The 16,704-nt window shown below is 41.6% G+C and overlaps 1 protein-coding gene across 2 annotated transcripts in view; it reads right to left on the bottom strand.

Annotated features, from left to right (window-relative positions):
- MRAP2 (melanocortin 2 receptor accessory protein 2) overlaps positions 1 to 16,704 on the bottom strand; it is a 47,478-nt gene that overhangs the window by 4,071 nt on the left and 26,703 nt on the right. For both annotated transcript variants that reach the window (XM_056566017.1, XM_056566018.1), the window contains exon 3: positions 953 to 1,052. In XM_056566017.1, coding sequence (XP_056421992.1) covers positions 953 to 1,052 — 100 coding nt within the window. The remainder of the gene's footprint in view (positions 1 to 952; positions 1,053 to 16,704) is intronic.

Genomic DNA, 16,704 nt, shown 5'->3' with positions numbered 1-16,704 from the left:
GGGTGCTGGGACAGATGACCTGGCCTCTACAGTCACCAGACCTGAACCCAATGAAGACAAAAGCACCAACAAGTGCTAAGCATCTCTGGGAACTTCTTCAAGACTGTTGGAAGACCATTTCAGGTGACTACCTCTTTGAAGCTCATCAAGAGAATGCCAAGAGTGTGCAAAGCAGTAATCAAAGCAAAAGGTGGCTACTTTGAAGAACCTAGAATTACATATTTTCAGATGTTTCACACTTTTTTGTTATGTCTATAATTCAACATGTGTTAATTCATAGTTTTGATGCCTTCAGTGTGAATCTACAATTTTCATAGTCATGAAAGTAAACTCTTTGAATGAGGTGTGCCCAAACTTTTGGTCTGTACTGTATTTCCTCCTTGAAAACTGGTATTGGTTATGGAAAATTATATTACATATGTTAATGCGGGATATATATGGCTTGAAAATGGCTGGGTGGGCCAGCTGAAACGTTGCCTAACACGTTTTTTTGAAATAAATCACCTTTCTTTTTTTCACTTGGTGTGCCACTGTTTATTTTTGCTTTTTATATATATATATATATATATATATATATATATACACACACATACATTTTATTTTATGTGTATAGGAGTGGGGCATAAGGAGGGATTTGGGTGGAATAGGGGCGGGCAGAAGGGGCTTAGGGGCCTACTCAGTAGGTTTCATAATTTTTTACCCACTGAATAGACAGGGTTATAGTGTGGATGAACCGGATTACAATGCAGTATCACTTTTTCCGGAGATACTTGTTGTATTAGCTGGCATTGCTAATCTGGAAATGGCTGGCTTTACACAATGGAAGTGGGACCTGGCATACCCAGCATCCTTACTTCCATCTCTTCTCCACCGAAATGGCCGCCCACATGGGATAATTGTAGGGAAAATATAATGTTGCCACAATATATACAACAAGTACAAAAGTACTTACTCTTGGTGTGGAGCTCCCGTTTTGGTCAACAAAGTCAAAACAAAAAACATAAAAATAACAAAGACAGCCAGGCCAACCCAGAATCCAATCACAATTGAATCTGTAAAGAAACATAAGCTGAAGTTATTGTGCATGATGAAAAATGATTTTATATAAATGTGTGTGTGTGTGTGTGTGTGTGTGTGTGTGTGTGTGTATGTATATATATATATATTATATATATATATATATATATAATATATATATAGTTTTAAACAAATCCATCAAATGTATTAATTTTAGGGTGCATTAACGGGGGGGGGGGGTGTCAGGACGTGTGAACGTTCATGCTCCACCCACCCCGTTGTGCCTCCCCAGGTGTGGAAGAATGGAGAGAGGAGAGCCTTGGTTCCAGGATCCTTGACAAGGAATGACCCTGCTGGCTGGGAGAAGACCCTCTTCGACACAGAGGGCCCTGTGGAGTAGAGGACAGTTTCAGGATTTACTCACTGTTCTCGGCTGGGGGGGGCTGGAGCTCCATGGGCCGGCTTTGTCTGATACAAAAAAAACCTCACCCCATAAAGAGAGTGAATTATGCCTGGGATCCTGCTTCTCGGTCCTGCAGGAGGATGCGGGGGCCGAGTAGGGAGACCCCTAACAACATGACCCGCATCTATTGGAGTCAATTCTATCAGAAATTAAAACGTACTAAATCACTATCGGACTTACATCAGCAGATGGGAAGACTATCATCAGATAAGGCTATTTTTAGTGAAGAGATTAATAAAGTGCGGGAAAGGGTAGTGGTAACGGAAAAATCAATCCCAAAAAATAGAAGGTAAAATTTTATCTATGGCTGAAAATCTTTACAGAATTGGAAAATAAATTTTACTTCTGAAAGCTAAGACTTTAGAACTGGAAGATTGCTCCAGAAGAAACAATGTTAGAATTTTGGGAATGCCAGGAATGGCCAAGGGGTGGAGGGGGGAAGAAATAAGATCTTTTTGTCATAATTGGATTAGTGAGAACTTTGGGTTAAAAAAACTTTTCAACATTCTTTGCTATAGAGAGGGCCCACAGAGTGCCAGGAAAGAAAAATCCCCCCGATGCGGCACAAAGAACTATAAAACTGAAATTGTTGTCATACTGTATATTGATCGTAATATTTTATTAAGGAAAGCAAGGGAATCTGGAGAAATTAAATATCAAGGCGAAAAAAATCGCATTATTCCCCGACTATGCCAGGGACACAGCGGAAATGTGCCTACTTTCTGGTAGCCAAGAAAAAGCTGGCTGCTGCAAAAAATCCACTATTCGCTTCTTTTTCCTGCCAAATTAAGGGTAGTGTTTAAAGGATCAGTGATATTTTTTTTTACAGATGTAGAAGCGATTCAGCATTGGCTAGAAAAGGAATCCATTGCATAATATAAGTCTACATCTTGAATTTCGGGGCACGATGAGGGGGCGTAGGGTGCCTATTGACGCAGTTAGAGGTCAATTCCAGGTTTGTTCCCTGGTGTTGCCCAAGATGGAGGCTGGAGGGGTCAGGTTTGGGAGTGGGTATGCAGACGGGGAGGGGGATGTCCTTTTTTTTTTCCTTCTTCTTTCCTGCCTTTAATAGAAAATGATGATTAAAGGGGTACTCCTGTGGAAAACTTTTATGTTTTTAAATCAACTGGTGCCAGAAAGTTAAACAGATTTGTAAATTACTTCTATTAAATAGGTTGTGCGCTGCCCTGACTTTCGGAGCTCCGCTCACAGCATCCGGAAGTTCATTACTCCAAACGCTGTGTGCGGGCTTTCGTGTTCGCGGCCGCCGGGCGTGACGTCACGCCCGCCCCCTCATGACATCACGCCTGCCCCCTCTACCAAAGTCTATGGGAAGGGGGCGTGGGAGCGGTCGCGCCCCCTTCCCATAGACTTTCGTTGAGGGGGCAGGCGAGACGTCATGAGGGGGCGGGCAAGACGTCACGAGGGGCCAGGGGCCTGACGTCACACCTGGCGGCCGCGAACAAGGAAGCCCGCACACAGAGTTCGGAGTAATGAACTTCCGGACACTGTGAGCTGAGCTCCGAAAGTCAGGGCAGCGCACAACCCCTTTAAGAAAAATCTTAATCCGTCCAATACATTTTATGGTCTGTATACGACAGAGGAAATGCTTTTCTTTTTGGATTTCTCCGATGTCACGACCAGAGTGCTCTCTGCTGTCCATTTTAGGAGCTGTTCAGAGCAGTATATGTTTGCTGTGGGGATTTTCTCCTGCTCTGGACAGTTCCAAAAATGGACAGCAGAGGTCAGCAGAGAGCACTGTGGTCGTGACATCAGAGGATTCCAAAAAGAAAAGCATTTCTTCTGTAGTATATAGCCCCTAAAAAGTACTGGAAGGATTAAGATTTTTTTTTAACAGAAGTAATTTACAAATCTGTTTAACTTTCTGGCACCAGTTGATTTAAAAAAAAAAAAATAATAATAATAATAATAATAATATTCCACGGGAGTACCCCTTTAAGATCTTATGTTGGAACGTGAGGGGAATTGTGGAAAGATGTGCGCCATTTTTGACCAAATTGGAAAGCATCTTCCAGCCATAGTTTGAATTATAGAGACACATGCCAACATTAAAATGTACATAGAATAAAAAAAGAAGTGGGCTGCACAACAGTTTCATGCAGCGTACTCTTCATAAACATTGGGAGTGTCTGTATATATACATGCAAGCTTAAGTTTTTACAAGTGATAACATCGCAAATCAACTCTAATGGCACCCCCATTTAAAAGATTTCCAGGTTTTTGTAAAGGATATGGATGACTGTCCAAGGTTTATATGTGGGGATATGAACTGGGTACTGGAGGAACGAAGGGACATGAAATCAGGTAAAAGAAACCTTGTGGAAGAAAAAGTTGGGAAAACTAAACTCGCTAAATTTATCGAAGTAACAAGGTTCTGTGATATCTGGAGAGTATTATTCCCCGAAAAAGAAGTGTTTACATGCTTCAACAAATCCCATCAAACAGCCTTGATAATTGATATATTTCTAGGTAATAAGATGGTTGCACTCCTGGTTAGGAATATGAAATTCTGAATACGGTTTAGATCTGATCATGTACCTATTACGATGTTAAATATTAATGATGGGGACGGGCACCTAGCCCTGGTTTTAGATTTAATCCTCATTGGCCGAATATTATACCGGCTAAAGAATACAATAAGAAAGAAATAACGCAATTCTGTGCTGATAAAGAGGGTTCTACTAGTAAACTTGTAATATGGGACACTATGAAGGCCTTTATTAGGGGTATTTTGTTTAAAGAAATAGTAAATCAAAAAAGTTTAAGAAAGAATAGAACCAATTAACTGAAATTGTTAATCAGTAGAAAGTAGAGTATATTAATAAACCATCATAGTCAATATTTTTGTCCTTGGATAAAGCCCAGGAAGAGTATAAGTTCTTTAGTAATAAGAAAATTCTACAAAATGTATTTTTTTAAAAGCAAAAGGCATTTGTGGAGAATGGAAGGGCTAATAGTAACTTGGCCAGTTTAATAAACGCTCAAAAAGATACTAAAATGATAGGTGCGATTAGAACAGCAGAGGGGAAAATCGTAAATGAATTGTGGCAATTAGACACAAATTCTAGGTATTTTATTGACAGTTGTATAATTCTATGGTCGTAAGGGAGGAATCGGAATATGACCGGTTTTTAGGAAAACTTGAGTTACCAAAAGATAGATAATATACAGGAGAGGAATGTTAACGCTAATTACTTTAGAGACGCTTAGGGGCGCTCTTAACACTTGTAGGACAGCATCCGTGGCAGGATGGGATGGTTTGCCTTTCAAAATTGATAAAGAATTTGCTGATATATTACTCCCACCCCTTTTGCGGCCAATTAATGAATCCTGCAAATGCAGTAAGTTACAGTATTCGATGAATGAGGTAAATATAATATTGATCCGCTTGCAGCAGAATCCCATCACCCGATTTAACTTTTAAATTGGGACGTTAAAATTTTCGGTAAAGTTTTGGCAATGAGATTGGCCCTGGTGATAGGGTCCCTAATCAACCAAGATAAAACAGGATTTATCCCTAAAAGATCAATGTTTAACACCATTAAAAGAGTATATTCTACAACATAGAGGTAAGAAGGAATGAAGCACTCACCAGGTCTTGCTAAAAGACGCCAACTCTTTATTGGTTTTTAGCGTACATCGATAATGTACATGTGGGGAGAGCCGATAGATGGAGCTGAGGGGGGGGGGGGGAAGGAATTGGCAATGGTCCGTTATCACGCTTACGCGCTTCGTCAGGCCCCTAGGGAATCACATGTTTAGGAAACATATACAGGTGTGGGGGAGGGGAACACCAGGTATATGAAACAATAAAACCACAAGTGAAAAAATATGAAAAACATATGATCATATACATGTAGAAACTAAGTGAAGGGCAGCATGAAAAAGTTAGATTTTTCATTTCGTTCATTCAATCCTAGGCGTCCAGTGGCATTCAGCCTGGAAATCCACCTGGCTTCTTTAATTAGAAGTGTTTGCTGCCTGTCACTTTTAGAATCAGTCAGTTCTATTCTTTAGAGTGCTGCAAATTTCAGAGTTTTATTACAACCTCCGTGTTTTTATGTGATGTGTGCAATCAATCTTGTTGCTCCCACCCCCGGTTCTAAGGGATCTAAAAATGTTCCCTTATCCGGTGAAAAAGGGGGCGGATCGTTTTACCGATGTAAAAGTGCCCACAGTCACAGAAAATTGCATACACTACGAAATCAGACTTGCAAGTAATGAACTGGTTAATTTTAATGTCATAGCCTCCTAATTTTAGTTCTTTACATTTTGCATTATGCCTACAGAAGGAGCAAGAACTGCATTGGAAATTACCAATAGGTCTCTGTTCAGACCACCATTGCGTTTTCTTGTTATTTTTACTTTTTTCTTTGTCTGTTGTTTGATGAAATCTCCAATTGTTCTGCTCCTTCTGTATGTAACAATGGGGATTTCTTTAGTGATTTCCTTCTGATCCTTGTCTTGTTGCAGGATAAACCAATTATTAACGATGGCTTTTCTTAGGATTTCATTCATGGGAGTGTTTGCAAAAACAAAAGAAAATTTCTTAGTGGGACAAGGTTTTAACAAATTTTTTTGATCTATTTGTTCTACTTTAGTTTTGGCTTCCTGAAGCACTCTATCTGGATAGCCTCTTTTTCTCAGGCGATCTTCCATTTCTTTAGCCTGTTTATGATACATATCATCCTTATTGTTAATCCGTTTTAATCGAACTAATTGGCTGAACGGGATGCTATTTTTGGTGTTCAGAGTATGAGAGGAATTATAGTGTAAGATGGAATTTCGGGATGTGGGTTTTCTATATCCAGAAGTTATGATGTCATTATCAATTATGTCAACTTGCACATCTAGAAATTCAAGTGAAGAGCCGCCATAGTGTGAGGTGAAGGACATATTCATAGTATTAATATCGTTGAGGTATGAAACAAATTCTTCAAATTGAGACTTGCTACCTGTCCATACTACGAATAGGTCGTCCACATATCGCCAAATGGTGTGAATGAATTAAACAAATGGGTTAAGAGGGGAAAATATATAATTCCTTTTTAAAGATCGCCAGGAAAATATTTGCAAAGGCACAGAAGACAGGTGTCCCCATCTCTGTACTATTGATTTGCCTGTACCAACTACCCTCGTATTGAAAGACATTATTGCTGAGGATGAACTCGGTAGCCTCAGCAATAAAACTGATGAACTCAGGGGACCTATTAGTACATTGCAGAAATTCTCTTAGAGCCTGTATACCCGCATCCCAAGGGATGCGGGTATACAGGCTCTCCACATCAATAGAAGCCAGTTGGAAGTCTGCCTGTCAATGCATCTCTTTCAGGGCTGAAATTAAATCTCGGATGTCGTGCAGATACGTGGGTATCTGCTTCAAGACAGGGGAGATCAACCAGTCAATGTAACTTGACAAAAATTCTGTGGGACTACCAATGCCTGCAATTATCAGATGGCCAGGAGAGGAATACAACCTTTATGAATTTTAGGCAACATTTACCAATGTGCATTTTTCGGACTGTGTGGAAGAAGTTTTTCTGCTGTTTTGGTGTCTATAATGGATGTTTCTAAATGTGTTCTAAAGGAAGGTACGCAACTTATTCATGATTTTAGGTACTGGGTTGCATTTTAATTTTTCATAAACTCTACCATCATCTAATTGTTTCTGTGCCTCTGCAAAATAATCTTTTTTAAACCAAACTACAATCGCTCCTCCCTTGTCTGCCTTGGAGATCATAATTTCTCTATTACTTATTAACCAGTCCAAAGCTCTTTTTTTCTCCTTGTGTAATGTAATGTTTCAGTTGGGGGGTAAATAAGAGCCTTCACTTCCCTGCTAACTGCATGTTGGAAAAGATCTATAGCTCCTCCCAGGATGGTGGGGATTAAATTTGGACGGGTTACCTCCTATAAATTTAGACCCTTCTACGGGCATAACAGGGGAGGTATTGATTTCAATCTCAGCAGCTCAGCATCTCCCATATGGGCATAAAGCCCAGAGGGGTGATGGAACATTGATGTTCACCTTCTCTCTGAACGGTTTCCTTATTAGCTGTTGTAGTTTTGGACACAGAAAATAATTTTTTGATGTTGAGTTTTCTAATGCTTTTATGAAAATCCTCTTCAAAGAGGTGATATCTGAAAGGATCATACAACCCAAAGTTAAGGCCTTTGCTTAGCACAGAGAGACAATCTTGACTTAATGTTAAGTCCGTTAAATTAACCACCAAAGTCTCAGAGTTCATTGTTGCTAGGTTACGGTCTTCCTTTTTTTGCTGTGGTCCTTTTCCTCCTGCCACCCCGGTGGGTCTTCCTCCTAAAGGGTCGAGGGTCTGGAGATTAGATGTAGTGGGAGTGCTGGTATCCGATTGTGCATCGTCAGATGTACTGGATTCAGTCTCCGTGGTCAAATAATCTGTTGTTTTTTTATTATTCGACTTCTTTTGTGTTTTTCTTGGAGTAGATCTGTAATTATTTCTCCTACCCTGGGAGTAGTGTTTCCCCCAGGAAAAAATTTAATTGTGCTCAAAGTCCCATTTGTCCCGCAGGAACTTATCTCGTTTATTACTTTTAATAACCTGTTGCAGGGAGGACAATCTCTTCTCCAAATTGGACATGAAGCTGGTGAATAATGTGTCCGTAAGTCTTGTGCGGAGTTCACACTTGGCTAAGCAAAGCTCAGTGGTAATTACAGCATATTCAGCTGTGTTCTTTTCAAGGACTAAATTTTGAAGGTTCAAAGAGTGTTGGAGATGACAATTTTTCCATTTTTTTAAATGAAATCAGGATCGTTCATAAACTGCGAATGACTTTTATAAGGTCTGAGCCCCCTAAGTGATCTTTGATTTTCTGCATAGGCTTTTAACGAATTCACCGTCCAGAATGTACGCATCTCTCTTTCAGCAAGCTGACTGACTTTACGCTAAAAAAACAATAAAGAGTTGGCGTCTTCTATCAAGACCTGGTGAGTGCTTCATTCCTTCTTACCTCCATGTTGTAGAATATCGTGGACTTTCATGTATGTGAGCACCGGGATGGTCAGTTCAGCCTAAACAGCCTAGTTGCAGTGCCGGATGCAAACCTCTTGATACTGGACTGTATTAAGAGAGTATATATGGCTATGCAGGGGTCTATTGGGACTTCCCACTCCATCCTATCGTTAGGGTGAAGTGGGAATTGCTGTGGAGGACATGTCTGTACATGGGTTTGGGAGGGTGAATTTCTCACTGGGTGAAACTACTGTACTGTAATCCCTCGGCCAGATGCCCCCTTCCCCCCCCCCCCCCCCCCTTCTCTTCACAGTATATATTGAACCCCTTGCTCGGGCCATTAAGTTAAGAGAAGATATGTGTGGGTTTGGTCAAGGAAGTCTTTATAATAAAATAAGGTTATATGCCTATGATGCAATCTTGTTTCTAGCGGATCCTTTGAATTCTTTAGACAAGGTGATTGAGTTGGTAGGGGAGTTTGGATCCATATCCAGATTCAAAATTAATTGGAAGAAATCTCCCTCCTGCCACTGGATAGGATTGGACAGGATCTACCAGGTGAAGTTAGAATAGTGAGAGATGGAGAATTTATGGAATACCAGGGGGTAAAAATTTCAGCTCATTTAGAGGATTTTATTCAATATTAACCCTCTGTTTAAGAAAATTAAAGATAAAATTGGTTTCTGGAGTAAACTACCTATATCCTATAACCATATGTAGACAAAAATAAACCTAAATATATGTGGTGGCACCGAGTGCATAACTGTCCAAACTATAAAAATATAATGTTAATTAAACCACACGGTCAATGGTGTATATGTAAAAAAATGAAATGAAATAAATTGCATATTTTTGGTCACTTTGTATACCCTAAATTTTTTTTTATAAAAAGGGTTAAAAAAAAGTCAAACAAAAATGGTACTGATCATGCAGATCATGGTGCAAAAAATGAGCTCTCACACATTCCCGAACAGGACATTGTAAATGTACTAATTTTCGTGCATGTAGTTATAATTTTTTAACAGAAGTAAAACAAAATCAAACCTAGAGAAGTTGGGTATCATTTTAATCGCATGGACCTACAGAATGAAGGTTTCATTTTTACGTAAAAGTGCATAGCGTAGAAAACGTAAGATGCTAAAAATTACAAAAAGGCAGGAGTTTTTTCAATTTTGTCCCACAAATCATTATTTTTTGGGTGAAATGACTGAAGTCATTACAAAGTAAAATTGGTAGCGCATAAAACAAGCCCTCATATAGGAAAAGACGAAAGTGTCCTTAACCTGTTAAGGACCAAGGGCGTACCTGTACGCCCTGAGTCCGCTCCCGTTCTATAACGCGGGGCCACGGCAGGGACCCGTGGCTAATAGCGCGGCACTGATCATGGTGCAGCACGCTATTAACTCTTTAGAGGCGGCGTTCAAAGTTGAACGCCGCGTCTAAAGTGAAAGTAAATCATTGCCGGTTAGCTCAGGGGGCTGTTCGGGATGTCCACAGCTAAATCGCGGCATCCCGAACAGCTGTGACACAGTAGGAGGGTCCCTTACCTTGCCTCCTGGTGTCCGATCGCCGAATGGCTGCTCAGTGCCTGAGATCCAGGCATGAGCAGTCAAGCGGCAGAATCATTGATCAATGGTTTCCTATGAGAAACCATTGATCAATTTAAAAGATCAGTATGTGCAGTGTTATAGCCCCCTATGGGAGCTATAACATTGCAAAAAAAAAAAAAAAAAGTGAATAAAGATCATTTATCCCCTTCCCTAATAAAAAAAAAAGTTTGAATCACCCCTTTTCCCATAAAAAAAAAAGTGTAAATAAAAATAAACATATGTGGTATTGCCGTGTGCGTAAATGTCCAAATGATAAAAATATATCATTAATTAAACCGCTCGCACAAAAAAAAATCCAAATTAGCGTATTTTTGGTCACTTTTTATATCATGAAAAAATGAATAAAAAGCGATCAAAAAGTCTGATCAATTCAAAAAGTTAAAAACTTCAGATCACGGCTCAAAAAATGAGCCCTCATACCACCCCATACGCGGAAAAATAAAAAAGTTATAGGGGTCAGAAGATGACAATTTTAAACGTATACATTTTCCTGCATGTAGTTATGATTTTTTTCCGAAGCACGACATAATCAAACCTATATAAGTAGGGTAACAATTTAATTGCATGGACCTATAGAATAAAGAGAAGGTGTCATTTTTACCGAAAAATGTACTGTGTGGAAACGGAAGCCCCCAAAAGTCACGTTTTTTCTTTCAATTTTGTCTCAATGATTTTATTTTCAATTTTGCCGTATAATTTTGGGTAAAATGAGAGGTCAGAGGACAGATGGACAGAGGTGGCAGCAGAAAGCACTGTGGTCAAACTGGAAAGAACTACACAACTTCCTTTGGAGTATACAGTAGCTGATAAAAATGTGTATATTTTTATACATTTTTAGATTTAAAAAAATGCTGTCTTGCCCCTGCAGCTATTGCCAGTGTCTCTCTATGCAGAGACAAAATACAGGAGTGTGGGGGGGGGGGGGGGGGGGCGGCAGGGCTCTGTGCACTTTGCTTCTGTGAGATGGCCGAGGCTCACACCGTATGACGACTGACATGCCGGGAGCCTGAACATAGCCCTGCTGGTCCAGCCCTCACTTCCTGGATATCTCCTTTGAAGACAGTCAGATTTTATGCACTTTATGCATTAATAACTTTATGCATAAATAACTCTGAAATGCTTTTACCTATCGTACTGATTCAGATTTTTTTTCCTGACATATTCTACTTTATAATAGTGGTAAGGTTTTGTCCATTCTTGCAGCATTTCTGAAAAATTAGCATTGCAAGGAAAATGGTCATGTCAAATAAGTTACATATTGATTTACATATACAATATATCTACTTTATGTTGGTACACCTTGGCCGGAAGAAGTGTCCGCAGGTGTCTCAAAACTAGTTGCCTTCAGTGGTGTGCCCCGCTGCTCTCGCTCCCTGCTCTGGAACAATATTGTTGGTTTGATATTGCACTTCTTTGGAATAAAGATCTTATTGGGATTAGACGAAAGCTCGGGTGAGTGTGACTTATTTACTTCTGACTTCATTCTTATCGACTTTATGTTGGTATCACTTGAGAAAGGCAGCGTGATGCTGCTGAAACGTTGCATCTGAACATGGGTCAATACAGCGCTTTTACTTTCACCACTTATTGGTGTGTTGCTGGAATATTTTCTGTTGGCATCATAAAGTAGACATGTTTTTACTTTTTGAAGACATTAGAGGGCTTAAAATTTTAGTAGCCATTTTCGAAATATTCCTGCAAATAAGTGGAAACCCCACATGGTACTCAATTTTGAAAACTATACTCTTATACTTAAGAAATTGAATAAGGTGTGCAGTGAGCATTTATTCACCAATTTCTCCTGACAACAGAAATACCCCATATGTGGCCATAAACATCCCCACTCCAGTATTTTGACCAGGCTTATACGTAGGACAAGGTCCCAATATGTCCTCATCTCGGCTGCATTGACTGGGGTCCATCTATCATACCTAGCCAAAAAATCCTTGGTGCTGGGCCACAAACTTTTGGGCAATAGCCACCATCAAATTGAAAAAGTCCTCATTGAAAAAAAATCCATTTCAGTGAGGCCTGTATGGTCAATTTGGATTCCTGGATGGCCAACAAACCCAGCAATCAGTGGCTCATAATCAGGAACTGGGGTCCTGAAGGGGTCATCTGTAAGGGGACCGGGTCGCTAGTATGGGGGACAAGGAAACTTGAATGTGGGGCAGGGTCAATAGTATGGAGGGCCTCTACTGGCATTGCCCTCTTCTCCCTCACTGATGGGCTGTGTTGAAGGTAAGAATGGTCTTTGCCTCCTTGTTTGAGCCATCATACAGTAGTGTTTCCCAAACAGTGAGCCTCCAGCTGTTGCAAAATTACAACTCCAGTAAGCCAGGACAATCAAAGAATGTCCAGCTATGCTGGGATTGTACTTTTGCAATAGCTCACTGTTTAGGAAACACTGCCCTACTGGTAATATGTAAATTTTAATGGGGGAGAGGAGGGTAGAGAGAAGGGAGAAACTGTGTAAGGGTGTGTAAAATGTAGTGGTTTTCTCTTTATTTCATCTAGGTGTAATGTAGTGCATGGGTAGAGTATGTGCACACGGTCGGGTTTACAGTGAGTTTCCTGCTAAAAGTTTGAGCAGTGGCAGGTTTTCCACAGCAGACATCACTGAAGGCAATGTAATCTGCTGTGGATTTTCCGCAGTGGAAAATCTACCCCAGCTCAAACTTGCAGCGTAAAACTCACTGTAAACCCGCCCGTGTGAATGAGCCCAGTCTGTGCATGCTGGGAGCTGTAGTTTTCGAACAGCTGGAGGCACACTAGTTAGGAAATACTGTAATACACTCTCCCTGCCTAATATCCTCTGTCTCTCTGACCTCTGGATTCCTGGGCTCCATCCACTGCCGCCACCAGCACCGCCCACACCAGCCCCCTCTGCACCAGCACTCAGGATTGCGCAGGCAGATGCAGTCACTGAAACTCCCAAACAATCACGGCAATTGGGCCCCAATTGTCTGGAAGCACCGTGATCACTGCACGGCTAGTCCTGTGTCCTCTAGGGGTTAAAATCACTATAGTGAAAAAAGACGCATGCGGAAACAAATAAAAGATATATGGCTGTTGGAATGTAGCAACACGTAAAATATGGGGGTAGAATACTTTTTTAAAACAACAACTTTTTTTGTGACTTTTAACCTGCTAAGAAAAAAATTAGCAATTTTTAAAAAAAATGCTGTCCACAGCAATTTTGTAAGCCATGTTGTGACTGGTGTATGTTTGTGGTGTAATTAGCAAACTGGCTACTTTTTTTTCCCTAAAAGTTGCACTTCATAAATCAGTTACCACTGCGAAAGTGACGCATTCCGGAAAGCATGTGGCCAACAGTCTTGCCTGATGAAGCTGCGCATGCGCAGAGAAACGCGTTGCATTTAATAAATCCATTGATTTTATTTGGCTTCCTCATGGTTCCTCTCTGCGCCGGACAAACTCCTGAATTCACGGTCATCCTGTTTTGATTCTACCTCTACCCAGGAGGGCTGCAGTGGACCTTCACTTATATTTATTCTACATTTTACCTTGTTGTGTGTGGGCGCACAACCAACTTTGGTAAGCGGCCTGGGAATTACTGTCCCCCACCCCCACTAACAAGATCTGCTGATCCCGCACATGAGGCGCCTTCCTTCCTCTCTCTAACAGTCTAGAATGGACACTTATCAAGGGATTTTTTTTGCTTACAGAAGTCGCACGTGCGCCTAAGCAATTTTTTGTGCAATTTGGTGTGTAAGCAAAAAAAAAAAAAGCAAATCAGCCTTTTCAAATCAGTTTTTACTTTGCAGTGGTCAGGAATTTATCAAGTGCGGAAGTCGCACGTAAGCAAAAAAAGAAAAAAAAAATGCAAACCCCTTCAAAAAGTCACAAGTGTAGCCAGGTCAGACCTGACTTACAAACTTGCCTTTGACAACATTTTTTTAAAAGTTTGCGCAGCTCCCCAGCCACCCACCTGCATCTATCACGCATCCACTAGGTAGTGCAGAACTACAACTCCCAGCATTCCCTTAGAGTGAGGACATGCTGCCAGCTACAGCTGCCAGCAGGAAATCTGAAGTTACAGTGCTTTAACTTCATTTTCCCCGCTGGGAAGCCAGGGAGCAGAGCACAATGCCGCCCGCTTCCCTGGCTTCCTTGGCACCTGCTCATGCCCCGCTACTTCAACTCCCAGCATGTCTTTACTGTAAGGGCATGCTCCCTTACAGTAAAGACATGCTGGGAGTTGTAGTCGTGCAGAGGGGGGGGGGGGGGGAGATAAGCGGGCGGGTGACAAGCTTGTCACCGCCCCGCACCACACAACTACAACTCCCAGCATGTCCTTACTGTAAGGGCATGCTAGGAGTTGTAGTGGTGCTGCGCGGGCGGTAGATGTGCGAGTGGGTGACAAGCTTGTCACCTGCCTGCACATCTCCTGCCCGCGCAGCACGACTACAACTCCCAGCATGCCTTTACAGTAAGGACATGCTGGGAGTTGTAGTCGTGTGTCGGGGGCGAGTGACAAGCTTGTCTCCTGCCCCTGCTGCACTATTACCACTCCCAGCATGCCTTTGCAGTAATGACATGCTGGGAGTTTTAATCCTGGGGCGGGAGATGTGTTTGTCACCCGGCCGCCGCCGCACGACTACAACTCCCAGCATGCCCTTGCAGTAAAGTCATGCTGGGAGTTGTAGTCCTGTGGCGGGAGCGGGTGACAAGCTTGTCACCTGCCCCGCTGCACGGCTATGACTCCCAGCATGCCCTTTCTGTAAAGGCATGCTGGGAGTGGTAGTCGTGCGGTGGGGGGCAGGTGACAAGCACATCTCCCACCTGCCCGTGTCACACGACTACAACTCCCAGCATGTCCTTTCAGTAAGTTGTGCGGCGGGGGCAGGTGAAAAGCACATCTCCCGCCTGCCCCCACCGCAAGACTACAACTCCCAGCATGTCCTTACTGTAAAGGCATGCTGGGAGTTGTAGTCATGTGGCAGGGGCAGGTGATAAGCTTGTCACCCGCCTGCACACCTCCTGTCCATGCTACACGAGCACAACTCACTCCCAGCATATCCTTACTGCAAGGGCATGCTGGTCGTTCTGTGCAGGTGGCAGGAAATGTGCGAGCAGGTGACAAGCTTCTCTGGCTTGTCACCCACTTGCACATCTCCCACCAGCCCACCGTCACATGACTACAGCTCCCAGCATGCCCTTACAGTGAAGACATGCTGGGAGTTCTAGTCGTGCGGCGCAGGCGGGAGATGAGGGAGCAGGTAACAATAAATGTACTAATCTATTTTCTGTGTTTTTTTCCTTCTCGTTTCAGGTCGTATATTCTGTGGACTACTTCGGATTCAGTGGACTGCGCCGATGACCAGCGTTTTTTTTTTTTGTCTAATGTTAATAAAATGTTTAACAAGGGCTTGTGGGGGAGGGTTTTTTGGAATAAAAGTTTTATTAAGCATGTTTTTTTTTTTTCCTTTACAGGCTTAGTAGTGGAAGCCGTCTTATAGATGGAGTCCATTACTAAGCCAGGGCTTAGCATTAGCCACAAAAATGGCTAGCGGTAAACTCCAATTATTACCCCGGTACACACCACCACATGGGTGCCAGGAAAAGTCGGTACCAACAGGCCTGAAGCATCAAAAATGGCGCTCCTGGGACTAGGCGGTAACAGGCTGGGGTTATTTAGGCTGGGGACTGGATACCGGGGTAATAATTGGGGGTTACCTATAGCTGTTTTTTTTTTGCTAACACTAAGGCCCGGCTTAGTAATGGACTCTGTCTATATGACGGCTTCCACTACTAAGCCTGTAAAGTAAATAAATTTAAAAAAAAACACACGTTTAAAAAAACTTGTATTAAAAGAAAAACTCCCCCACAAGCACTCATTCAGCATTTTTTTTGTTTAGTATTAATAAAATGGTTGTCATCGTACTCCACCAAATCCGAAGTAGTCCTCTGCATACACGGTTCTGAAATGAGAAGAAAAAGAAATAAACAAAAAATGGGTTAGTACATTTAGGGGGGAAAAAAGTGGTAAAAAATGGAACAAACATATATATCCCATTTTTTTCACAGCTACGACTTGAGGTGGGATAACAAAGTGCTGTTCTGAAGTGGTTTATTGGTTTTTGCTTATGTGTGCTTAAAAAAAAAAAAAATGGTATTCAAAAGTGGTTTATTGGTTTTTGCTTATGTGAGCCAATTTTATCAACCCTACTGTGATAGTATGATAAATGTCACACATAAGCAAAACGGAAGCAGAAAAATAATGACTACAGGACTCTCTTACCAAAGCAACAATGTTAAATGTCCTATGTGTTTTCACAATAAGACTACAATTAGTTATGTCACTATGAGGTTAAGGTTGATTAAACACATTGTAAGGGATGATTTAGCACAACTCATAAGGCCATGGTTACACAATGTAATTTCGTCAAAGCAGAGTCCCATTAATTTCAATGGGATTCTGCTGCACTGTGCACATGACTGAATTTCTATGACAGATGTTTCTGCAATGGAAATCCCAATTCCAGAGTCTGCAGAAAGAATAGACATGTCTATTCTTTCTGTGTAGTCTGCACGGAAATGCATTGGCATCTACGAGATGGCGCATTTCCGAGCGGTC

This window comes from Hyla sarda, chromosome 3 (genome assembly GCF_029499605.1).
Source record: "Hyla sarda isolate aHylSar1 chromosome 3, aHylSar1.hap1, whole genome shotgun sequence".
Lineage (NCBI taxonomy): Eukaryota > Metazoa > Chordata > Amphibia > Anura > Hylidae > Hyla > Hyla sarda.
This window is presented reverse-complemented; position numbering and strand designations above follow the sequence as displayed.